A 26,458-nucleotide genomic window follows, 5' to 3' on the forward strand; every position below is an offset into this window, starting at 1 on the left:
TCACACTGTGCAGGAGACTGAAGTTATTTCTTTCCTTTTTGTATGGAAGTTGTGAAATTTACATAATTACTAAATATTTCTGACAGTTAATTGTATTACTGTATTATTTGCCTTGACTGCATCACTTCTGGAAAGACCGTTCATATCGGATTTTCTCTCAGTTCCTTAATGTTTTAAGTAGTATTTAGACAGAATATTGGAGTATTACACATTTTGGTGGGGGAATGGGGATTGGGGGGTTGAAATAGATGCAGTGTCCCTGATTTGTCTCTGTTGAATCATAAGTGAGTTGTCTACAACATGGGTATGTCACCGGATACACTGAAGTGTCTTTAACCGACAGTTGATGTGTCATGAGTGCATTGTTTGTTGACATTCTTGTTGGTGTTTTTGTAGCGTAGCAGTGATTTATTTTAACAGCGAGGGCTCACTGACCCCTCGTCCAACCCTCCTCCTTTTGCATTTGGGTGTGGGACTGGCATGAGCAGAGTGTGTGCATTATCATGATCATGTCATCATGGCTGCCATGCCTTGGACAGACTGTAGTTGTTTGAGGAATGCAGTGTGTGTAAGTGATGTTGACGGTGTGTGTGCATGCAGTGTGTGTAAGTGATGTTAATGGTGTGTGTGTGCATGCAGTGTGTGTAAGTGATGTTAATGGTGTGTGTGTGCATGCAGTGTGTGTAAGTGATGTTGACGGTGTGTGTGTTCATGCAGTGTAAGTGATGTTGACGATGTGTGTGCATGCAGTGTGTGTAAGTGATGTTGACGGTGTGCGTGCATTCAGTGTGTGTAAGTGATGTTGACAATGTGTGTGCATGCAGTGTGTGTAAGTGATGTTGATGGTGTGTGTGTGCATGCAGTGTGTGTAAGTGATGTTGACGATGTGTGTGCATTCAGTGTGTGTAAGTGATGTTGACGATGTGTGTGCATTCAGTGTGTGTAAGTGATGTTGACGATGTGTGTTCATTCAGTGTGTGTAAGTGATGACGATGTGTGTGCATGCAGTATGTGTAAGTGATGTTGACAATGTGTGTGCATTCAGTGTGTGTAAGTGATGTTGACGATGTGTGTTCATGCAGTGTGTGTAAGTGATGTTGACGATGTGTGTTCATGCAGTGTAAGTGATGTTGACAATGTGTGTGCATTCAGTGTGTGTAAGTGATGTTGACGATGTGTGTTCATGCAGTGTGTGTAAGTGATGTTGACGATGTGTGTTCATGCAGTGTGTGTAAGTGATGTTGACGATGTGTGTTCATGCAGTGTGTGTAAGTGATGTTGACGATGTGTGTGCATGCAGTGTGTGTAAGTGATGGCAATGTTTGTGCACGCAGTGTGTGTAAGTGATGGCAATGTTTGTGCATTCAGTGTGTGTAAATGATGACGATGTGTGTGCATGCAGTGTGTGTAAGTGATGACAATGTTTGTGCACGCAGTGTGTGTAAGTGATGGCAATGTTTGTGCATGCAGTGTGTGTAAGTGATGACGATGTGTGTTCATGCAGTGTGTGTAAGTGATGACAATGTTTGTGCATGCAGTGAGCAGCCTGAAGAAGCTGGGAACCCACGCAGGCAATGACGCCATTGTGGCCTTTGCCAAGCTCCACAACGTGAACGTCTTCATCCACCAGTTGAGAGGGAACCCCATCCAGGTAACATCACATTCCGGTAGCACCATATTTAGGTAGCACCCCCATTCAGGTAACACCCTTTCAGGTAACACCCAGCGGGACCCCAATTTAGGTAGCTGCCCAACAACATTTGTCTGAAAGTTTTTTTTCTGACCTCCCAGTCAACAAATGTGAATGTTTGTATGCTGGGAGAGATTGGTGGGGGGTGGGGGGTGGATGTCTTTGTGCCTGTATTTTTATTTTTATGTGCTTGCAATGAAAATTTCCTTACTTCATGAGGGTATACTACAGTCTGATGCCTGGATTAGAATGTGAAAATGAAACATATTCTCTTTTTCTTCTTCTTCTTTTTCCACTTGATGACCAACATCAGTATGTTGATGAAAATTGTCGTCGTGTTGTGTATTTTGTCAGCATATTGTAGGAGGTATGAACTGTTTGGGTTTTTGTTTTCCCTGCTGCTGTTCAGCATGATATATGTATAGCATAGAATAAAACATAATCTATATTATTTAGAATGAGAATGTTGCAAGATAAAATGGAGAGTTTTTATTTTTCACTCCCAGTTTGGTGAAATTTACTTAGCATGTCAAACTGGTGCAAAATGGGTGTGATGGTTTGAGGACAGACCTTGTTTGACATGGCGCAGTACATGACACTGAATATGAATATGTATATTATAAAATGTATATGAGTGATTTTGTGTAATACAGATCTCAGGGCCGTCTAGCAGTGCCAACGTGCGACAGGTGCACATTGCCTACCACAATGGCGACCATTACTCCAGCATACGGCGTCATGGGGACAACACAGAATCGCCGGCCAACATCAGAATACAGGTGCTCTGTCAGTCTTCAAGTGGAAAATCTTTCTGAAAAACTTTTTTCAAACATCACTGAAACATCACTGAAATGGGACAAAAAAAGATTTTCCACTTGAATGCTGATGTTTTTCCAAGCACATATTTCAACTGTTTGTACAGAGCTAGCTGGTTCTGATGGGTTTTTTTTTTACTGCATGTGAGAATCTGAATATTTCATTAAACGTTACATAATGATGTAATGCTATGAGAATCTAAAAAGGAAGAAAAAGGCCATGAAATATTTTCTAAACTAAATAAAATGTTTCCCAATACAAGTTTTGTTCTTTGATGCAAAAAAAGGAACAAAAGACTCCATCATACCTATCAGAGTGGATTATTTCTTCATTAATCTGCTGGAGGACAACACTTACATTGCTGTTTTTTTTTTTGGGGGGGGGGGGGTTGTTTGTTTTTTTAAAGTGTGCTAAATATGTGCTGTACACAAGGCATCTATTTATTGTCTTATCAGAATGGCTAGACACCCAGTTTGATTTTCCAGTAGAACTTTGGAGAAAGGGCAGTGCCGGGATTTGAACTGATACCCTCATGGATACTGGATTGGCAGCTAGGCATCTTAACCACTCTGCCACCTTCCTCCCTTCCTGACAGGAAAGCAGCAAGCCTGCCAGCCAGCCAGCACCGGTGCCCCAGACAGACGAGGGAGTGGTGACAGTGAAGCGTGACCTGAGCCACCTGGAGGCTGAGGTCATCCACGCTACTGGGTGCCAGGTGAGGGCAGGTGTCGATGTCAGTGTTCAGTGTTCAGTTTCAGTGTCTCAAGGAGGCATCACTGCGTTTGGACAAATCCATACATGCTGACCAGCAGCATAACCCAGCGCACTTAGTCAGGCGTTGAGTGCATGCTTATATATTTATATGCCTATCACATTGGGTTTCTTTTTACATAATTTTGCCAGAGGACAACACTCTTGTTGCCGTGGGTTCTTTTTCAGTGCACCAAGTGTGTGCTGCTCACGGGACCTTGGGATCTCATCCGAATGACTAGACGCTCACTTTGATTTTCCAGTCAAACTTGGTAGAGAGGGCGAGAGTGGGATTTGAACCTACACCCTCACGGACTCTCTGTATTGGCACATGAGAATCTTAACCATTCTGCCACCTGCCTCTTAAAAGTTAGGCTTGTCTGGGATATGAACCTGGGACCTCTTGCACCCTAAGCGAGAGTCATACCCCTGTGTCAGTGTTGTAGTCATTATTGTCGTCGTCGTCTTCTCCGGTCTCACTTTTTATTGTCTAACTAATGTCAGATGTGAAAATGATTTAATAAAATGCAGAGGCTTACAATATCAGAAAGAAAAGAATAACCTCTGGATAACATCATCATGTGGACTGGAATGAATGACGGGCGCAATAGCCGAGTGGTTAAAGCGTTGGACTGTCAATCTGAGGGTCCCGGGTTCGAATCATGGTGACAGTGCCTGGTGGGTAAAGGGTGGAGATTTTTCCGATCTCCCAGGTAAACATATGTGCAGACCTGCTAGTGCCTGAACCCCCTTTGTGTGTATATGCAAGCAGAAGATCAAATACGCACGTTAAAGATCCTGTAATCCATGTCAGCATTTGGTGGGTTATGGAAACAAGAACATACCCAGCATGCACACCCCCGAAAACGGAGTATGGCTGCCTACATGGCGGGGTAAAAATGGTCATGCACGTAAAAGCCCACTCGTGTGCATACGAGTGAACGTGGGAGTTGCAGCCCACGAACGCAGAAGAAGAAGACAGGAATGAACGTCAGTGTGCAATAATGTATGACTCTTTGTATTTATGCATTTTGGTTTTCTTGTTAGTTCTTTTGTTCATTTATTCTTTTTCTTTTCTTGTGTTGTTGCTTGTATCAGTTGAATTATCTACCTTGGAATTAGAGCTATAAAATGTATTTGCCAGTAAAATGTTGTCATTGTCTCTTTTTATTGGCTCTTTAAAAGTCTTTCTTTCTTGCTCTCTCTTTCTGTTTTTCGGTCTCTTTTACTGGACTTTTTATCTTTAAAAAAAATTTTTGTTTACATGTTTGTTTTGTAGTTGTTGTTTTACATGTTTTTTGTTTGATTTCAGGCAGATTTTAAAGTGCATTTGCATGCGTATGTGCCTTGCGTGCACACACGCATGCAGAAACACACATGCACCACCCCCCCCCACACACACACACACTCATACACACAAAATATATCGGCTTTTATGAAGTATCACACAGGTGAGCGATATTAAGTGCAGGTGATAGTCACAGTTAATAGTAATGATTCCTGCCATTAGATCATGGAAATCAACTGTGAGGTAACTGGACTTTGAGGAAAATAATGACATTGTATTTTCAGGATGCTGCGACTGTTCGGGAAACTCTGAAAAATCACGCTTATGATGTGGATGCCACTATCGCCTTCCTCGTGCAAACCTTGGGTTTGGACTCTACACAGGGTATGCTCTTCATCCCGTGACGGAAGATGTGTGTGTGTGTGTGTGTGTGTGTGTGTGTGTGTTATTTTCCCATTGATTAGTTTTTCATGCCGCTGTCTTAGACTCAAAATTGAATTAGGAAGATGAAATGGAACTGCCCATGAAGAAGGCATTAGAAAACATTGGGCGTAGGAGTTACTGGAGAGGAAGTTCATTTCATAATTGAATGTCTGAAGTATACTAATCTCAAGGAGAAGTTTAAATCTAAAAAAAATATTTGTGTCCAAACCAGTGTTCAGTATTTGTGTCCAAACCAGTGTTCAGTATTTGTGTCCAAACCAGTGTTCAATATCTGTGTCCAGTGTCCAAACCAGTGTTCAATATTTGTGTCAGTAATATTTGTGTCCAAACCAGTGTTCAGTATTTGTGTCCAAACCTGTGTTCAATATTTGTGTCCAAACCAGTGTTCAGTATTTGTGTCCAAAGAGTGTTCAATATTTGTGTCAAAACCAGTGTTCAATATTTGTGCCAATAATATTTGTGTCCAAACCTGTGTTCAATATTTGTGTCCAAACCAGTGTTCAGTATTTGTGTCCAAACCAGTGTTCAATATTTGTGTCCAAACCAGTGTTCAGTATTTGTGTCCAAACCAGTGTTCAGTATTTGTGTCCAAACAGTGTTCAATATTTGTGTCAAAACCAGTGTTCAATATTTGTGTCCAAACCAGTGTTCAATATTTGTGTCCAAACCAGTGTTCAATATTTGTGTCAAAACCAGTGTTCAATATTTGTGTCCAAACAGTGTTCAATATTTGTGTCAAAACCAGTGTTCAGTATTTGTGTCAAAACCAGTGTTCAATATTTGTGTCCAAACCAGTGTTCAATATTTGTGTCAAAACCAGTGTTCAATATTTGTGTCCAAACAGTGTTCAATATTTGTGTCCAAACCAGTGTTCAGTATTTGTGTCAAAACCAGTGTTCAATATTTGTGTCAAAACCAGTGTTCAATATTTGTGTCAAAACCAGTGTTCAATATTTGTGTCAAAACCAGTGTTCAATATTTGCAGTCTGCTGTCTGCTGGAAAAAAGTCCTACTTTGCCAGATTTAGTCATTTGAGGTAATAGGATTAATTTTTGCTTTCTTTTGTTCTTAAGTTGTTTTCGATAGATCTGTCTTCATAACCTTGACAGATGTGTGAAGATCTGTGTGATGTCTTCACATTCTATGTAAAGTTGGTGTTTGTTCATTGCAGTCCTCTATGCCCTTAAGTGTGCATTTGAACAGGTGCATGTGTGTGTGTGTGCGTGTGTGTGTGTGCATGTGTGTGTGTGTGTGTGTGTGTGTGTGTGTGTGCAGGCGGGGATGACACCACCTCTGTGGGGTCACACCAGACAACAGACAGTGGAATCTGGGCAGCCAACGGCTCACCAAGCATCATCATGGGTGGAGGAGTGAGTTTTCATGTCGTGCTAACTTGTGTGCAGGGCTTCATCAGGCAACAGCTACAACAACAACATGTTGCAGCTGTGTTTTATATATATATATATCTGTAACTATATATGTAGAGAGAGAGAGATATACCTGCATTCAAGTGTATGTGACACACGCACATGTACATACACACGCATGCACGCTCTCGTGCATGACGCATGCACGCTGGCACGCATGCAGGCACGCACCCGCACGCGCACACACACACACACACACACAAACACACACACATATACACAGAGTACATACACAGTACTTACAATACAAACACACACACACACACACACACACACACACACACACATTCACACATTCACACATACACACACACACACACCTCATCAATCACCAGTATTTTCTCCCCCTCCACTAGACATTGAGTGGTAGTCTGGACACTAGTCATTCGGATGAGACGATAAACTGAGGTCCTGTTTGCAGCATGCATTTAGCGCACGTAAAAGAACCCACTACAACAAAAGGATTGTCCCTGGCAAAATTCTGTAGAAAAATCCACTTCGATATGAAAAACAAATAAATTTGCAGGCAGGAAGAAAATACAAAAAAAATGGGTCGTGCTGTCAGTGTAGTTACATGCCAGCCCAAATTTAATACAGAGAAATCTGTTGTGACAAAAAGAGTTAATACAAATACAAATACACATACCCACACACACACAGGAGTACATACACAGTACATAAACACCCCCCACCTTCCACACACACACACACACAGATAGAATACATACACAGTACATACACACATATTGACATATACATTGACACACCAACACACACGTGTTTATTAGTGTGTCAGAGAGAGTGTGTGTGTGTATGCAGGTTTCTTTAAAATCGTGAATCCCACATCTCCATTGTGTTGCAGGCCCCTGGCAAGAGCTCTGTGAAGGGGAAGGGCCAGAAGGTCCACTTCCGTGAAGACAGCTTTGGTGGCAGTAGTGGCTACAGTTCCATGGGCAGCAACAGGGGTGGTGGCATGCGGCCCAAGTTGGTCATCGCCCCGGTGAGTCTCTGTCGTCAAGTGATGCAAAGCTTGGGAATCGGGTAGGGGGGTTCTTGAGGACAGTCGAGGCAAAGTTCTTGGGAGAGTGTGTGTTTGTGTGTGTGTGTGTGTGTGTGTGTGTGTGTGTGTGTGTGTGTGTAAATGGTGTTTGTTATTTTCCTTGTCAGGTGGGGGATGGTGAGGAAGGAAGAGTACGCGCGTGTGTGTGTGTGTGTGTGTGTGTGTGTGTGTGTGTGTGCGTGCGTGCGTGGGTGCGTGCGTGCGTGCGTGCGTGCGTGTGTGAGTGAGTGAGTGTGAGAGAGAGAGAGAGGTTCTTTGTTTGGATGACGTGCTGTAGTTGTTCCAAGCATTTTGATTTCTTTTTTGAAGGCAATATAGGGTTTTAAATGACATCAGGGATGTAAATGCATAAATAGTCTTCATTATTATTATTTGTTTCAAAAGGCATGAAGATATTCATATTTTTATATGAGCATAAATTTTCTGTTTTGTCAAAGCTTGATGGACAAGGCCCTTGTAGATCCATGCAGCAGAACACACACTTTGTTTTTGCATGCAAAAAACGTATGTCCAGCATAACCTTGAACATGCTTTCCTCTTACACTTTGTTAGGTTGGCCACACCTTACAGAGGCCTCACCTGTACATCCGTTTCTCACCTGGTTGGTTTCAGACACCTGTGCAGTACCACGTCCTGACAGGGAGCAAGGCGAAGGAGTTCAGGAAGATGGAGAAGAAGAGGAGAATGTAGAATGCACCTGATCACACACACACACACACACACACACACACACACACACACACACACACACACACACACACACACACAGCTACTTGTGAATTCTATCAGTGGCAAGCGTGGCTTTTTTATTTTTTTTTTTATTTTTTTATTTTTTATTTTTTAGAATGTAGAATGCACATGATCACACACACACACACACAGAGCTACTTCTTATAAACTATCAGTGACAGGGATTTTTTTTCTTTTTCTTATTGTTGCTTTTTCTTCGTTTTTGTGTTTTTTTTAACGAACACTTTTTAGTGCTGGAAAGGAAGAAGAAAGGAACAGAGGAGATGAAGATTTCATTTGACAAGCTTTCAGCCTCATCCAGCCTTTGCTACTCGTCATTTTTGTTCTCTGTTCTTCCTCCTTTTCGTGTATAGACTGATTGTCAAAGGGACGCCGTGAGACTCGAGTGCCAGGGCCTGACTTCCTCCTGTGGCGTGATATTACTTTGTGAGCTGCGTCTTTCTCCTGCTGTAGCTTTGTCGCTGCACCTTCTTCACGAGAAAGACAGCTCCTTGGATTCAAACAATAGCTTTTATGCAGTGATGAAAAGATATGGTTTTTTTTTGTTTGTATGTTTGTGAGTATTTGAAATTGTTGAACTGTTTCTCTGTATGTGTTTGTGTGTACTTGTCTTTGAGAGTGATTACAGCTCTCGTGTGTGAAATTAAAGTTGTCCTGTAATGTTTTAATGACTGACTAATTTTGAAATTCTGTGAACTTCATTAACTCTCATAAAAAAGAAAGAAAAAAAGTAGTTTATGCTTGATCCGTTCTTGTTTTATGCTGATTTTTCTTTTTTTAATCAGAAAAAAATCATCATAAATCAGTACAGCATCTGGAACTGCATATCTCAAGGCAAGAAGAAAGCTTTCTTGAAGAAGTAAGTTTTTAATCCTGATTTAAGTTCTGACAGGGAAGGAAGATTTCACCGGTGAAATGAATAGACTGCGGATGGTGGGAGCAGTGAAACAAAATGTTGTCTAACCAGCAGTCTTTTGATTGTGATTCATTTATCGAATGAAATTACAGAAATTCTCCATATGGGAGTCAGCTGTTTCCATGTATAGTACAGGCACTGTTTGACAGAACAGGCCATTGCTTCATAACACATTTGTAGCGCTTGGGTAAGAGCATCCATAGGTTTCTTTGTCATGTTTATTTTAATCATCTGGAAACTGCATCAGTATTGTACATTCTATGTAAACAGTTTATACTATTTTCAGTTTTAAAGTCTTTCTTGATTTTTAAATGGAAATATATGGTTGATGTTTTAACAGTAAAGACAATCATTGGTTCTTATTTCTGTTGTATTTGTAATGGAGAATGAGACTTGGACATAATGATGAGACAGCGCAGATTTAACTAAATTGATTAGCAAAATAGTTTGTTTATATAACTAATAAAATGTGTTGGCATATTCACCAAGACCATTCCAAGTCCTTGTTGTTTAGATTTTGTTTTAACTTCAGTTTTATCATGAAGAAAACAGCCTGATGAATTTCTTTTTGTCAAAGAAAATAATGGTGATGGGGGCGTAAATTGCGAGACAGTGTGCATTCTTGTGTGCATATTTGTGTGTGTGCGTGCATGCGCATGTGTTTCTGTATGTGTGTAGACATATTACAGAGCTATGATTATGCACTCGGTTTGATCGTATGTATTCATCTGGATTTAGCATATCCAGTGTGTATTAAGATTCTGCCATTAGTTTGGCATCCGGAACTTGAGTTTTGCAAAGCAGTGTTGGACATGAATCACTCTTAAAACCAACAACAACCCCACCTGCCCCCTCCCCATGTTATCAAACTTTCTGACCAGTCGGCGTTCACCCTGGGTGGTACAGGCAGAACCTTGTGAAAGCTTGTGTCCTGGAAGAGGTGGGTATAAAGACTGTCTTGTCTCATCTCTGACACCACCACAATGACTGAAGCACAGCAACAGGGAATGAATCCGCTTCCAGGGTTTTCTTCTTCTTTGTTTTTTGCAGATCTGCTTGTTTCAGCTACACTTGTTTCCTGTTTGTCATTACCCTAATTTTTAGGCAGCCATATTTTGTTATCTGAGGGTGGGATGGGGAGAGAGGTGAGGTACCAAACTTACAGTGTTGGTAGCAACAGTGAGGTGAAGATCTGTTAGAAGGAGGAATTCAACACGTGGCTTTGATTTTTGTCATGTGAAGGTTCTTCCTCATCATCATGCAAACCAAAAACAAACAAACAAACAAAAGAAAAAAAACAAACACAAACACAAAAAAACTTCCAAATGAAAAAGTTGTTTCCTTAGAAAGCTTTGGAACAGGACCATATTTGTATTTGTTTCAAGCACAGATTTGTGGATTTGTGTTTGTGATCATGGAGGTGCATGTTACATGTCTGTCTGTGTGTGTGTCATATATGTGTGCGTGCCTGAAATCAGATTGAATGACACAGGAAACAAATGATGAGCGCCCAATAGCAGCCATCAGTCGGCTCTGCCCAGGTAGGCAGACCGATATGCAGATGACCCAGAGTTTGTAAATTGCTTAGAGCTTGGTTTCTGATGGAGGATATGCGCTATATAAGTATCCATATCATAGCATCCATGGAGGTGTCTGCTTTGGTTTTTTTTTTTACCTGAATGATTGACTCCTGTCAGTGTGTTGCATAATCTGGAGAAGTCCTGTTCCTCACTTTATTTTTGTGTCAGCATTGCTCCCTGTTGTGTATGATATGACTGCAGTGCTTTGTATCGTTTGTGACAGCCATGTGATGTGTGAAGTTGGCTTTATGTCAAAGCACCATATCATTCTTTAGTGCTGCTCTGTACGGAAACGCTGTTTTTTTTCATTGGTAGACCATTGGACTGAAATGATAGGACGTGTGTCAAGACAGCTTTATATCAACTTTAGTGCAGCTCTGTACAGAAACACTTTGGTTTTTTTTCATTAGAAGAAATGATATGATTAATCCTTCAATGCAACCAGATGTCTCACAAACCTTGCCAATAGTTTGTTGGCGTCAACAGATCAGCACTGGCTAGTTGCCATTTGTTCTGCATCAGTTGTGGAAACAACTGGAAACAGGACCACACTTGGTTCATTAAGGAAGTTATTTATGGTGTTAGAACTATTGAGGAAGGGATCCATCCAAACTAGTTAGAACTATTGAGGAAGGGATCCATCCAAACTAGTTAGAACTATTGAGGAAGGGATCCATCCAAACTAGTTAGAACTATTGAGGAAGGGATCCATCCAAACTAGTTAGAACTATTGAGGAAGGGATCCATCCAAACTAGTTAGAACTATTGAGGAAGGGATCCATCCAAACTACAGTATGCCACAGTGGCATTCACATTCCATTCCATTGGTTAACAGGAAATCAACCAACCAACCAAAAAATCTTGTACTGGGAAATTGAGGCAGTTATGTTAGCCACAGTTTGTTGTGCTGTTACCTTCTTGTTGTTGTTGTTTTTGTGTGTGTGCTCTATGCAAAAAACAAAACAAAAAACACGCAAAAATGGTTGTGTGTTGTTTGTGTGTGTTCTATGCAAAAACGGTTGTTGTTGTTGTTTTGTTGTTTGTTGTTGTGTGTGTGTGTTCTGTGCAAAACAGTTGCTTGTTATTCTTGTGTGTGTGTGTGTGTGTGTGTGTGTTTTCTATGCAAAACGGTTGTTTGTTGTTATTTGTGTGTGTGTTTGTGTGTGTGTTCTATGCAAGAACGGTTGTTAGCAAACCAGTGATCACAGTCAATGCCAGGTGCATGGCTTTAATGAAGCATGATGTCGCCACTGTTCAGGAATCGATAGACAGTGCTGGTGGGATTTGTACTTCTGTCTTGATTGTTGCTTCCGTGATGGTGTCATGACGGTGTTTATATATGTGTATATGTACATATGATGTTTTCAGAAAGTAAAGAAAACTAGTATATGCATGATACAGCTGTTCTTGGAAGGTAATGGATTCTGATAAATGAAGTTGTTTTTTTTTTTTATATTGATACAGTGATAACATTTTAATGGAGCTTTTTCATATTGAAAATATACAGAATGAAAATCAGTTGCACATTATGAAGTATATTGTTAGATAAATATGAACTTGTAAATAACCCTTTCATAGATTGTCATAAAAGAGATACTGATTTTCAGAAATTCTTCCACCGTTGAAGTGCTTGGGATTGAGTGCATTCCTACTTAAGATGGCACGCCTTTGTTCCTGTACATAATGAAATGCTTTACACATTTCAGTGCATGAGTGTGTCTTCAAGGATTCATGTTTCTGTAGTACTTTGTAATAAAATGGTTACGGATGTTAGATTGATGTTGAATAACCCACTGGCCTACTTGATATATGTTGCAACATTTTGCAGTTTCTATCACTTCATGAAGATGGCATCATTGGTAGTTCTGGTATTTCTGCTGTGGAGTAAATATTTTGCTGTGCTCATTGGACACGCCAACCACTGTCTCTTCACAAAGATGACAAACTGCATTTGTGCATAGCACTTTCTGATTTTATCAGAACATGTAAATCTGAATGCACCAGTTGCTTAGTACTGTGTTTCCCTCTCACACATGGATCTTGAATGTACAGTTTATGTTGAATTATACATCAGCTGCATTTCTATTTACTGCATGGAGTAGTAATCAGCTGTTCAACTGCTACAATTCCAGGGTATACTGAATGCAGTTCTGTCTGTCCATGGCAATCTTTGTTAACATGTTTTGTTTATCTCAAATTCACATCTCAAACAGTTTGGCTTTCATGTGCTTCTCCTTTCTGTCTCAGGATGATGTGTTCATATGTGTTTTTAACAAATGATTGTTTGTCTTATTTGGCAAGTCTTGGTTCATGCTTTTTGATAAGTGTTGTTCATGTTATGAAGAAAGTCTTTGTTCAAAGCTGCTCAGAAATATTGAACGCTATTTGCTTTTTTATATTTATTTGACTGCAGCATAAGTTATTAGCGAATTTACATGTAATTACTGCACAGTGATGATTTTGTGCTGCGGTGACTGACAGTGTTTATGGTCAGTGGAGGGCAGTAAATGGGACAGGATGTTACTTAAGTGTAATGCTGTAGCATGACTATGCAAAGGAGGGTTGATCTTGCCTTTTGATTTAAAGATCTTTTTAAAATACATTGTCATCCCTGATATTGCCTATGGGCTATAATCGTGCAAGCTTCTACAAATAAATCAGTAGGTCTGGATTGGATTGTATATTTATCAGAAGTTTGCTAGGGCCTCTCTACTGTTGCCATTCATTCTTTTACATGGGGGAAGAACATGCTGCATGCGTTGCCTTTGGTTATTGTCTCATCAATGAAACCACCACTCAAGGTCTCAAGGAAGGGAGGAGCGGATGTGCTGATTTTTGCATGAATCGAACCAGGACCCTTGTTTCCAAGACAGTTCTTTAACCACTAAGCCAGTTTTCCACTAGTGGTAGGGACAGTATTGAGGGTTAAAGTTATGGATGGAATGAAGGCTTGGGAATGAATAAGGGGTTTAGGCTGGTGATTATTTGCGATGCAGTCACAGCAAGTCTGTAGCTCTTTTCGTAAATGTCACGGTTTCAGCAAGTATGTGTAATGAACACAGACTTGACTCGTATTCACATTATGCAAGATCAGGTGAAGTTTCACATTTTTCTGGGAAGTGGGTTTTTTTTATGGTCATGCTGTTCAGGTGGTCTGTGTCAACACTGTGTTGCACTGTTGGGGGATGAAGTTGAAGATCGGGCATTGATTCTTCAGTCCAGTGTATTTCCCCCCCGCTACCCCAGTTCCACAGATCTGCAGGCTTTGGTACATAATTATGAGACATTTTGCCTGTGAGGACACACTGACAGGTCTTATTGTCACAGATGATCTATGAGCATATAACAAAAAATGTGTGTTCTGTGTGTGTGTGTGTGTGTGTGTGTGTGTAAAGAAAGACTTGTAACTGTAAGAACTTGGCATGTTTGAAAACTGTCTTGCTTGTGCAACATTGAATATTGTTTCAGTTGTTATGTGGATGACTTTCTTGTCGGTTTTTTTATTATTTTTTATTTTATTTTTTTTTAACATCCTAAGCCTTCAGGCAATACATCTGTTGTGTTATGATATTTTGGTGAATGTAAATATATGCAAGTAGACAGGTATATTAACTGTATTTCAGCAGATATCACAACTACTTCCTAAAGTATGCATTATCAATGGTCAGTAACTGTCTCCTCTTGAATTCATGACTTGAACAGATAAGACGTGGGCATTACACGAATGGTGTGCTCTACTCACTGACTGAGGTCTCTTGAAAAGTGTGTATTTTTATTGACTTGACATTAAGAATGGAATGGAAGAGAGAATTTCTGCATGCTATACTTCTGGTTGAGATGTTGCCATGAGGGCTTTCTTTGACCAAGTGGAGAAGAAATGAAAATCTTTTTCTTTCTTTCTTTTCTAATTAATTTTATTTCAAACTTATCTCCATGACAGGCTTTGAAGCTGAAGAAGAAGATCTTGTATATTTATGAAGCTTAAAAATTTTTTGTTGACAATGTGTGTTTGAAGCATTCATTGCTTACTGCTAATCAACAATATACATTATACATGCAAGCATGCATAGCACATACACTGGTGCATTGCATATATGTCCCCAACCTCTTTTTTAGCAATGGAATCACTTTCATATGTAGAACTACTAAGCAGGGTACTTTGTAAATATTTTCTGTTTTAACTAGTTGCCAGGATTTTTTTTCCGAATAATTGATGCAGGTGATCTCTTCTGTTCACAGCTGAGAGTTGGATGGTGTATGAGTTGTGTGTGTATTTGCAGTTTATACGCAGATGCACGTGTATGTGTGAGTGTATATTTGTGTGCATGTACATAAAATTATCTTACTTTTCATTTTTTTGTTTTGAATAACAAAAGATTGAAGATGAGCTCAATCCAAATAATCCTTTAAAGCATGTATCTGGCACATTGAAGTAAAGGTACCAGCATAGATAAATGTAACTATATCAGCTAAATAATCGGACTACATACCCATTAACTGAACAACATTTAACATGATGTAAGGGGCAGTCGAAAGTTGAGAGTACCCCGTGGGGATGCCAGAGGCTCTTTCAGAATAAATAGTAACCATACCTTCTGGAAATTCTGTGCCGGAAGTTTCATCTTTTCCATTGCTGCTTTTGTTACATTTCCTCCTGTTGTCTCACCCTTTCTGCCTTGCTGGTCCATTTGCATGTATCTTTTTATTATTTAAAAAAGAATTATTTTATTTTTTAGAAAGCCTTAATATTTTTATGTATTCTTCAGGACTTGATAATTGGGCATTCTTACTGTGTTGTATTCTTCTCTACGTCCAGGTTGTGAGAATTTCTTGATGACATTTTGTTTTGTTTTGAATGCCTGTTTTTATGTATGATTTTGTGTTGTGTGCAATTATGTTCAGGTTGGGTTTGTTTTTAATCCTCTGGCAAAACACTGACAGTGTTTAGGTGGTGGTGTTTTTTTTAATTCTCTGGCAAAAATGAATGGAATGGGGAACGTCAAAGGCATATCTGAGGGTTATGTGCCTGGATGTGATGGTACAGGTGCATAATTTTCTATTCCAGGCTCTTTTGTTTTCAGGTTTTACTGAATTGATATGTTGTTACTCAGCCCTGGTACAGCTCTGTGTGGTCAGCTGGGCTATGAGCAGCAGTGAGAAACAGATAAGTAAATAACTGGAAATTGTTCACCCATTGTGGAAGACATTCATGCCAAAAAGTGACTGCCTGGGTACTGGATTTCTGGATGAAGTTGAAAAGAAAACAGAGAGTGAACACCTTGACTGGTGCTATCATGTACATAAGGCTGGAGGCCCACAGTAACAAAATAATAGAATAGAATATCAATATGTCTTTATTACCAAGTGTACCGGGGTCACAAGGAATATTGGGGGGGATAGTACATAACAAGGTATGAACATAAATTGAAAATCATTAAAAAAACACTGATACAGCAGAAATTAGGATACATACAAGTGAATATCAATATAAAAACTTGAACATACTCACACATGCACGTGCTGCACGCATGCACACACACACATGCACGCACTCTCTCTCTCTCTCTCTCTCTCTCTCACACACACACACACGTTTGAACAGAAGCCGCATATTACATGTGGATGGGGATGATGACTAGATCTTCAGGTAGATGGTTGTTGGTTGCACAGTTCTATTTATCATACTGGATTTGTTCAGTATAATAATAATGAATTTATCAGGAACAAAAAAAAGTCTAATAAAAAGAAAAAAAGAAAGGCCCTTAGTAGTGAAATAAGTCCGGTGACATGATTTAGTTATTTCCAGGTTCTTACATTGTGTAGTTTTTTAAAGCGTGATGTTTTGATGAATTTGACATAGCATATATTCTAAATTGAAAGTCTGTTTTCAATCCAAACAACAGAACCCACGGTGCAGTTCAGTTTGGGGGAACTTTTGGTTGAATTATTTTTGTTGATCAGTGTGATTGATAGTCCAAATAGTCAGGGCATTAGTCCTGCTGCCAAACCCCCTTGACATAAACCAAGCATACATGCTGTGTATCCACTGTTCTTTTGCAGAACATCTGCTAAAGGGTGAGGTTGTGTTGAATTTTTCCAGGTCGTAATTAACAGCAACTGGAATGCATGCATGCTTCTTCCAAAGAACTTGGATTCAATGAGTAATTTCATTGAAGACCAGTTATATTGATTTGCTGATTATTACTGGAAAAATTCTGTCTGTATGCACATATCACATAATTGAAGCTTGTTGATCACATACATGCTGGTAAGAATATTGTTACTTACTGTTCTATTGCTGTGGTGTTATCACAATTTTATTTTTATTATTATTTCTTCTACTACTGCTATCATCTTCTGTTTGTTGCTGCTTGTGATATTGTTGTTTATACAACAGAATTACTGTTGTATGCTGTGTGCACATTACAGGGTGTGAAATGACTTACTTTCACTACTGTTTTATGAACACACATGCCTGGTTTTTCAGTGACTTACGCATTCCATTTCTGCTGGGGCAACTTGGGTTGTGACCTTTTGAGACATTGTTTTGGAAACCTTGTTTAGAACCTTGTTGACTCTAAAGAATTTTTTTGTTCTTTTTTGTTGTTGTGCCCTTTAAAATTGTCTTCAGCTGCCACATGATCTGCACCTTTTCAGTGGTGTACCTCTCAGACTGCTCATCCCAGTCACCCAGTCAACAGCCACACCCAGGCGTGTTAGTCACAGTCCCACCTACAAGCAGTCCAGAGAAAACTGTGTGAGAAGTCTCAATCAGGCCACTCATCAGAGGAGACGCTGCACTACTGCTGCGTCACTTTGGTGGTGTTCACAGTATTGTGAATTATCATATGCAGAACACCACCTGTTCATGCCACACACAATGGCCTTAACCGATAATCCATGGAAGAGTGAGCGATTGTCCCTCAACTAAGTTATTATTGTCATCAGCGTAGGTATAGGGCGCCCTGCACATATTGGCAGGCACTGCAGAGCACCACATGAATGGTTCAGCAGCATTGCAGGATCTCCTCCAGTGTGTGACCTGAATTTGATGGTTGGCTGGCGATTTCTAGCTCTGGAACGGTGGTAGATAATTCAAGATGTGGCCATGAATGGGGATGAACAGTGAGAAACACCACTCAGGCACTGACGTCGTGTGAACAATGAGCACCAAGGGACAATAAAGTACATGCACACACCACACACACACACATATATGTCATATATATATATTTTTGAAATTTAAAAAAAAGAGAATTTTTAACATTTCCATCTTATTATGTAGACACTGTTTATTTCAGTCTTTTAGCATATTTTGTAAAATTGCAACTGGCATCATGATGTCAAAATCCCTAGCTTCAAATTGTCACAGGATATATCAAAACTGGAAAATGAGGAACAAGGGAGTGATTAGAATGGTGTCTGCCCTAGGTACAGTTTGTTTTTTGTTGTTTTTTTGTTGTTGTTTTTTTGCATTGAATCATTACATCCCACCAACCACCATTTTTGACACTGCAAAATGTGAAATGCTGTGTTTTTTTAAGTGATAAACAAAGGAAGGAAAACACAGTGTTTAATCTTATTTCAAGAATATTGTTAGATCAGTTATTCACTGAAGAGACAGTTTTGTCTCTAAACTTGCAAATTCCACAATACCAATTTTACAAATTGCCTCTGAAAAAAAAAAAAAAAAAAGGCATCCACAAACTCACACTGACTCGAACTTGACTGACAGAGTACATGTCCTTTGAACCCATGTTGGAAATGACTTTCAAGCAAACGTATTTATTTCAGATTTTGTTCTCCTCAACTTACAGTTCTACACTTGTTTTCTCTGTGCACGAAGGTGTGTACATGTACGCAAACACATGCAGAATGTGGCATCATGTCTATCCCATTCTCTCTTCCCCCCCTACATCCCCCCCACTCCCCACCCCCTCCCACTCTCCCCAGTTGGACAGTGCATTCCACTTGTCTTGAAAATAACTATCCCCTAAAAAGAAAAAAAAAGTATTTTTGGCTTGATGCAATGCTGCAGTGTACTGATCAATAAAGAATCTATATTATCTAATGCTTGTGTGAGTGGTTAAATTACTTCAGTTTGTTTTAATTAAAAATGTTATGCTGAGTGTGTAGCAGATTCATTCTCTCTCTCTCTCTCTCTCTCTCTCTCTCTCTCTCTCTCTCATAAACACAAGAACACAATTCACACTTTTTTTCATTTTCAATGCCAAGCTGAGAAAAAAAATCATCACCATGAGTGTGTCCTCACAGACTGCCATTCTTTAATAATCAAGTACACACATGCATGCATGCATATCACAAACTTATACATACATATGTATATAATATACACCAAGCATTAACAAAACATTGCACTCAAAATGTACAGCAACAAGGGACACGAAATTACTTTTTATATTTTTAGTGTGTGTGTGTTTTACATAATACTCTTATCTTTGTGTGTGTGTGTGCACTGAAAAAAATCTTTTTTGAGCAAAACTAAAGTTTCTATATGTAAACTGAATGCAGTCATATAAAATTAGCTTTTGCCATTTAAGTAACCACAAGTTCCGAATTTGTTGAACTCTTGTGAAAAAAAAAAGAAGAACTTAAAATCAGACAATACCAAATGTCAGCACAAAAACCAAAACTCTTTCAACTTCCAATATGATTTGAATAACTTTAAACCAAATGAAACAGCACATCAAATTATTCTTATATATCACTGTTCATTAAAAAGAAAATCTGCGTGATAAAGACAGAAAACTTGTAAACCAGATGAAACAAAGAAGATATTAAATAATACAAGTGAAGTGATACCTCTGTGTGATCAGACTGTGGGTCTATCAAAGTTTCATTTCAATAGACAGTTGACAAAGAAAAATTATGACCAGCTGTCACCTTCAAATACCCTCTCTATTATTGCAAGATGTAGTTCAACATGCAGGTAAAAAATTTAAAAAAAAGAAATAACAAACTCAAAAAAAAGTAGGAAATGAAAAGGGAGGAAAACCAAACCAAACTAAACCTGTCTGCTTGATAATATGTGGGTCTTTTTCATGAACATGCAGCCAATCAAAACAGGTTTGTCTGCAGCATGATTCTGATGAACTCTGATTGGTCGATCTGTCCGTCGCCATTGACGTCAGCCTCCTCCACCATCTCCTCCAGTTCCGTCTGGGTGAACTTGATGCCCGCCTCCTGGCAGGCATTCCGCAGGTTGTCCAGAGAGATCTGGCCTGTCTTGTCTGCCAACACATTGAGTGGTGGAATACAGTGGTGGAATACATTACATACTGTCCAGAGAGATCTGGCCTGTCTTGTCTGCCAACACATTGAGTGGTGGAATACATTACATATTGTCCACAGAGATCTGGCCTGTCTTGTCTGCCAACACACTGAGTGGTGGAATACATTACATACTGTCCACAGAGATCTGGCCTGTCTTGTCTGCCAACACGTTGAGTGGTTGAATACATTACATACTGTCCACAGAGATCTGGCCTGTCTTGTCTGCCAACACACTGAGTGGTGGAATACAGTGGTGGAATACATTACATATTGTCCACAGAGATCAGGCCTGTCTTGTTGCCAACACATTGAGTGGTGGAATACAGTGGTGGAATACATTACATATTGTCCACAGAGATCAGGCCTGTCTTGTTGCCAACACATTGAGTGGTGGAATACAGTGGTGGAATACATTACATATTGTCCACAGAGATCTGGCCTGTCTTGTCTGCTAACATGTTGAGTGGTGGAATACATTACATATTGTCCACAGAGATCTGGCCTGTCTTGTCTGCCAACACATTGAGTGGTGGAATACATTACATATTGTCCACAGAGATCTGGCCTGTCTTGTCTGCCAACACATTGAGTGATGGAATACAATACATATTGTCCACAGAGATCTGGCCTGTCTTGTTGCCAACACATTGAGTGGTGGAATACAGTGGTGGAATACATTACATACTGTCCACAGAGGTCTGGCCTGTCTTGTCTGCCAGCACAAAACAAGTACAGAAGAGAATGTCTCCTACACAGTCTAAACATTTTTTTAAATGACAACTGTACCTTCAAGTAAAAGTAATTAAAAAAATAAATTTCAAAAGGTCCCAAGGATAAAAAACCCCCAAAAAACCTTACCAACATTTTATGTTATACACTTCTTGAATAATAAAATGAGGTGGCAATTTGAAACCTGTGGCTCTGTCAAGTCATACAGCCACCTAAATTCACCACAACATTTGACCCTTGAAAAAGTGTACAAAACATGATATACAGGCCACAGTTTTTATCCAGAGGTCCTATATTTCTGCTTTTTATATTCATCCTGCTAAAGAAATAATTCTCACAGCCAATCAATCAGTCTTTTTTTGTCTTTTTTCTGTTGTTGTTTTCGCAAATAGCTAGTTAGACCCAGAAATGTGAAAAAGTACTAAAAAAAAAAAAAAAAAAAAAAAGCAGTGCCTTGATCACAGAGAAGAAAACTAGCCCAACAAAAGGGCAGCAATTTCTAACAACTACAAAAGATGCTAAGTTTCTGCCACAAGGGAGATGCTGCTCTTGATGCTCTCGACTGCCACTAAAGTCAATGATGGCTGTTGTATTGTTGGGAAGGAAGATGGCGGAAAGGTTAAGATGCTGATCTGCCAATACACAGTCTGTGAGGGTAAGACGCTGATCTGCCAATACACAGTCTGTGAGGGTAAGACGCTGATCTGCCAATACACAGTCTGTGAGGGTAAGACGCTGATCTGCCAATACACAGTCTGTGAGGGTAAGACGCTGATCTGCCAATACATAGTCTGTGAGGGTTTGGGTTTGAATCCCACTCTTGCCCTTTCTCCCAAGTTTGACTGGAAAATCAAACTGAGCGTCTGGTCATTTGAAGTGACGATAAATGAGGTCCCGTGTGCAGTGTGCACCTGGTGCAGTGAAGAAGATACCCATGGCAATAAGAGTGTTGTCTGTGCAGTGAAGAAGATACCCATGGCAATAAGAGTGTTATCTGTGCAGTGAAGAAGATAGCCATGGCAATAAGAGTGTTGTCTGTGCAGTGAAGAAGATAGCCATGGCAATAAGAGTGTTATCTGTGCAGTGAAGAAGATACCCATGGCAATAAGAGTGTTATCTGTGCAGTGAAGAAGATGCCCATGGCAATAAGAGTGTTGTCTTTTTGAAGAAGAAGTCCACTGACAGGTACACATAAGCATGCACTCAAGGCCTGACTGGCACATCGGGCTGTGCTGCTGTCAGGCACCTGCCTAGCAGATATGGTGTAGTGTTTATGGATTTGTCTGAACACAGTGATGCCTCCTTGAGAGACTGATACTGAAACTCATCACTGGGGAAGGCCTTCAGCTCGACATTCCAGGCAGCAAACTACACAGAAAGTCTCCAACATATGTAACTTCTGCATTCGTGGGCTGCAACTCCCTGGTCCACTTGTATACATGTACAGGAGGACTTTGTATTTACAAGTATTCCAACCACACCATGTAGGCAGCCATGCTCTGTTTTCAGGGGGGTGAGTGCTGGATGTTTCTTGTTTACGTAACCCACCGACTGCTGACATGGATTACAGGATCTTTAATGTGCATATCTGATTTTCTGCATGTGTACACGTTGGGGGTTCAGGCTCTTTCAAGGAGACCAGAAAAATCTCCACCCTTCATCCACCAGGTGTGTTGAAACTGGGGATCGACCTCCAGGAAACTGTGGTGAGAATAAAGCACTCTAACCAACTGGTCACTACACCCATCTAACATATGCAACAAGCTGCTCCAAAGACTGCGGAAAAATGTCTCACATTTTAAGTGAAATCTCTACCACCAAACATTGGCATGACTGGACAGGAAACTTCTGAAGTAAAAATATGTAAAATAAATCATGGCTAATAAATGATAGATAAACGAAAAGAAAGAAAGAAAATGAATATAAAATGTTTAAAGACATTTTTAAAAAAGTACTAAATTTGATACTTCTATGAAAATAATAACACAAATACTGAAAAAAAAGGAAATATACATCTGAAAATCAGTGAAAATACTACATGCCATTAATCATGTATAATGTTTGCTTCCTATTAACTGTGCACAAAGCCATTCCATCTCACCATAGTCGAACATTTTGAATCCCTGAAGAATCTCATCATATATGTCCCTTGTATCTCCCTGATTGTCGATCACTGTCTCCAAAAATTCTTGGAAGTCCAAGGACCTGAGGAAGAAGAAGAAAATATCAAAATTTCAAACAAATCCAGAAATGAGAAAGTACACACACACACACAGACACACAGACACACAGACACACACTCACACACACTTAAAGACAAAGCCATCAGAACACCCCAAAAACCAATTTCAAAACTTCTGAAGAAGGTTTTGAATATGTAAATCTATATGCAAGTAAAAACTGGATTATAAAAAAGATTGAACAACTTAATTAAGTCCTCCACCCCCTCCCTCCCTTTGGATTATTACAGCCCTCATCAACAAAATGGAAGTGTATCAGTTTTGGCTGGTCACATGTGCCTTGTATCAGCAAACAAGAAAATTCTCCTATATAGCGTTTAATGTTTATTCATTCTTTCTTTCTGAATTTTTTTCTTTCTGAACAAAAGTCATTGAAGCAAAACGGTATATATGCCACCACACACAGCAATTCAATCAACTTTGATGTTTTTTGATAGATCACGACCAGTCTTGACATTGGAAGGATGTTCTGAATAAGGAACAAAAATTGTACGAGGTTCAATAATCATAATAGTATTTGTAAAGCATTAAAAGCACTGTTTGTTGATGATGTTCATGATGATTATATGGACACAGAGTCATTTGCACAACAGGCTGCCTACCTGGGCAAAACAAACCAAAGCATTAAACATATTGCTCTGTTGCATGCACCCCCACTTACAGATGACACGGGTAAATAATGAAAAGTAAGACAGACCTCACAATCCCCCCTTAAAAAATAAAATAGAGAGAGAGAGAGAGAGAGAGAGAGAGAGAGAGAGAGAGAGAAGAAGAAGAAGAAGAAAATGCTTACATATACAAAAATGAGTACAATCACAAGTGTGAAAAGAAAACAAAACGTTTGCCAACAAGAACAGCCCACACTGTGTGATAACCTTACCCTCTCCCCTTGATGCTGACATCGGCAATCATCTGCTGGGCTTCCTCTCTGGACAGCTTGAAGCCCAGGGTGCGCATGGCCTTACGCAGCTCTGGGGCCGTGATCAGTCTGAACAACGCAGTTATTGTGATGGAACTGATAATGTGCACACAAATCAGCATACACATGGATGCACACATTGTAACTCTCAGTAAAATGGCACAAGCACATGTACAGTTACAGAATGTGTGTTTTCTTTCTGTCACACATGGACAAGCATACATGTACACACATGCAAATACACATGGGCAAGTAAACAGAAAAGTGTGCATGCAGTTTGTGCTTGCATACAAACACAGAACATGAAACTAGTGTATGTACACATATATGAAAATGACACACACACACACACACACACACAGACACACATTCACAAACACAATTTGGTATATTATCTCATTATATGTGAATAACACACACTCTTTCTGTCACACACACATTGGTATAAATCTCATTATATGTTAATAAACACACACACTCTGTCTTTATGTCTCTGTCTCCCTCTCACAAACATACACACACACACACACACACACACACACCGCCTTACCCATCAGAGTCTGTGTCAAATATTTCAAACACAGCTCGCAGGTCTCGGACTTCATGTGGCGTCAACTGTTCCAGGATTCTTGTTGACACTTTTACACCATGAATTTCTCGCACATCTGCTGGGTGTGTTGTTAACAGTTTGATCAGCTGTGTGAAAGAGAAATAAACAGTTTGGCTATAAGTAATATGAAACTGATACAAGCCTTAACTCTCTGATATGCCTTCTATTCCAATCTCATATGAATTTCATATCAATTTCAGCAAACAAACTGAAATACTTACTGGTATGAACTGAACTTCACCCATTCCATGATTCATAATTATCTTTAAATTTCAGTAAAGCAGGTAGAAAAACAATTAACAAATACACCTTAAAGATTATATCACATAACCTTTCTTTGTTTGCCTTTTTTCTTTGTGTTGCTCTGATATCACCCATGTACACTGCAGAAACATTCAGGATCTTTGGATATCTTGTCCAGAATCAGCAGTCTGCAAAAAGCTGCCTGTCATTTGTGTCAACATATCGAATATTTATCACAAATGCTACCAATGTGACTCAGCAGCAGGGTCTCTAATATATGGTCTAATGGCAATGTAACAACAACAGCTTCTGCTGTGATTGACTGCTGACAAATTAACAGCTGCAAAAAAATCACCCTGGGTGTAGCCTTGCACACAGTGTTGGAATGGGTGACATGATTATAAGTGTAATGCCACTAAAACAACTGGGACAGCAAGGAATTCCACAAAAAACTTATAGCACCCAACTGGCAACAGTCATTGCAATTATAATGTAAACCTATGGAGCCTGACTAGGTCAGTGGGTGAGGACATCTTGATGTTCTCCCATGTGTGTGTGTGTGTGTGTGTGTGTGTGTGTGTGTGTGTGTGTGCGCACACACACACACACACACACACACACACACTACCAATGCATACAAGAATGCAGTAAGTGTTCTGTAGTCACAAATCGCATGGTCTATGTTCAATATTGTAACCAGTTACCTTTTCTCCTGGTTTCAGTGGTGAGGGGACTTCATTCTTGGAAAACGGATCTCCAGGTTTCTCGGCAACAGCTTTCTTATCCCCTTTCTTGCCCTTCTTCTTCCCCGTACTCTTGGTTTTCTTCTTGGGCATTGTAGTCCAGTGGTCCTTTCCTCTTTCTGTAATTTAAGTCTATAAGATTTTTTTTCACCTTTTGTTTTCAAATATTCATAAGTTTTCGTCCGACACGATTCAGTTTCTACAATAACAATTCTACTGTGTTTCTTCACCTTTCCCAAAATCTAAACACCCAAGATGAGGTTTTAGTGTTATTTCACTACAGTTCTAGAAAATCAAGACGTTGTTATTGAAATAACAGCATAAATATTTGATCTGAATATTTTTTTTTTCACTGCGCTACTTCCTCCATCCTTCGTGCAGGCGCCATGTCCTAACAATAAGCTGTTGCTACGTCAAGCGCTGGACAAGGCCATATGGGAGGGGACTTCATTCTTATCTTTAAAAAGTACTTTTCAATTTGATGACCTCCCTTAATTCGGAAATGTGTTGCGGTTGTAGTAGTCGTCTTTGGGCTGGCAGGTCATCTGCCAAGACCTCTCGGCCTTTTCTTTTCTTTTCTTTTTTTTATGTCGCAGTCGAATCTTCATCTTCACTTCTTTCTTTTTATTTATTTATTTATTTTCTTCCTTTGTTTGTTGTTGTTGGGCGGGATACGCAAGTACGCTTCTGCAAGAACCAAAAAATATTAATTTATTCTTTTAACTCAATTTAAGATGGTATTGGTGTCGAGGAGATTTTGAACGTATTAGTATTTTGTGCAAGTTTAACTTCGGTTGGTAGTGCATTCCATATTTGTGCAATTTGGTTTAACCAATGAATTTTTTCTAAGTGTTCTAAACAAATTTTCTTTACTGAGTTTCTTGTACGTATATACTGTCATAATCCGACATTCTAAAGATAATTTTGTCTTGCATTGATTTACATCATTTATGTTACTT

General features: G+C 39.6%; 2 protein-coding genes across 3 annotated transcripts in view; one reads left to right on the plus strand and one right to left on the minus strand.

Annotated features, from left to right (window-relative positions):
* The window catches only part of LOC143287510 (uncharacterized), a 53,014-nt gene extending 37,691 nt beyond the window's left edge, over positions 1 to 15,323 (plus strand). For both annotated transcript variants that reach the window (XM_076595544.1, XM_076595543.1), the window contains exons 4-10: positions 1,539 to 1,651; positions 2,344 to 2,469; positions 3,102 to 3,221; positions 4,829 to 4,928; positions 6,264 to 6,358; positions 7,278 to 7,415; positions 8,088 to 15,323. In XM_076595544.1, the coding sequence (XP_076451659.1) occupies positions 1,539 to 1,651; positions 2,344 to 2,469; positions 3,102 to 3,221; positions 4,829 to 4,928; positions 6,264 to 6,358; positions 7,278 to 7,415; positions 8,088 to 8,165 (770 nt within the window). In that variant the 3' untranslated portion in view covers positions 8,166 to 15,323. The remainder of the gene's footprint in view (positions 1 to 1,538; positions 1,652 to 2,343; positions 2,470 to 3,101; positions 3,222 to 4,828; positions 4,929 to 6,263; positions 6,359 to 7,277; positions 7,416 to 8,087) is intronic.
* Positions 15,324 to 18,982: 3,659 nt separating this feature from the next.
* Positions 18,983 to 25,916, minus strand: LOC143287511 (uncharacterized). Its single transcript, XM_076595546.1, has 5 exons — positions 25,461 to 25,916; positions 24,454 to 24,599; positions 23,865 to 23,972; positions 22,846 to 22,949; positions 18,983 to 19,972 (listed from the first exon to the last, which is right to left on the minus strand). The coding sequence occupies exons 1-5, from the start codon at positions 25,590 to 25,592 to the stop codon at positions 19,800 to 19,802; spliced, it is 663 nt and encodes a 220-aa protein (XP_076451661.1). The 5' UTR covers positions 25,593 to 25,916; the 3' UTR covers positions 18,983 to 19,799.
* Positions 25,917 to 26,458: the final 542 nt, after the last annotated feature.

The sequence above is a fragment of the Babylonia areolata genome, chromosome 11 (genome assembly GCF_041734735.1).
Source record: "Babylonia areolata isolate BAREFJ2019XMU chromosome 11, ASM4173473v1, whole genome shotgun sequence".
Classification (NCBI taxonomy): Eukaryota; Metazoa; Mollusca; class Gastropoda; order Neogastropoda; family Buccinidae; genus Babylonia; species Babylonia areolata.

Bases quoted from the DNA above. Each gene is read 5' to 3' on its own strand.
- LOC143287511 (XM_076595546.1), bottom strand. From the start codon at position 25,592: ATGCCCAAGAAGAAAACCAAGAGTACGGGGAAGAAGAAGGGCAAGAAA. The intron at 24,600-25,460 runs GTAACTGGTTAC...TCTTTCACACAG, and splicing joins CACTGAAACCAGGAGAAAAG to CTGATCAAACTGTTAACAAC. The intron at 19,973-22,845 runs GTGAGATGGAAT...ATGTGTTGGCAG, and splicing joins ATTCAAAATGTTCGACTATG to ACAAGACAGGCCAGATCTCT.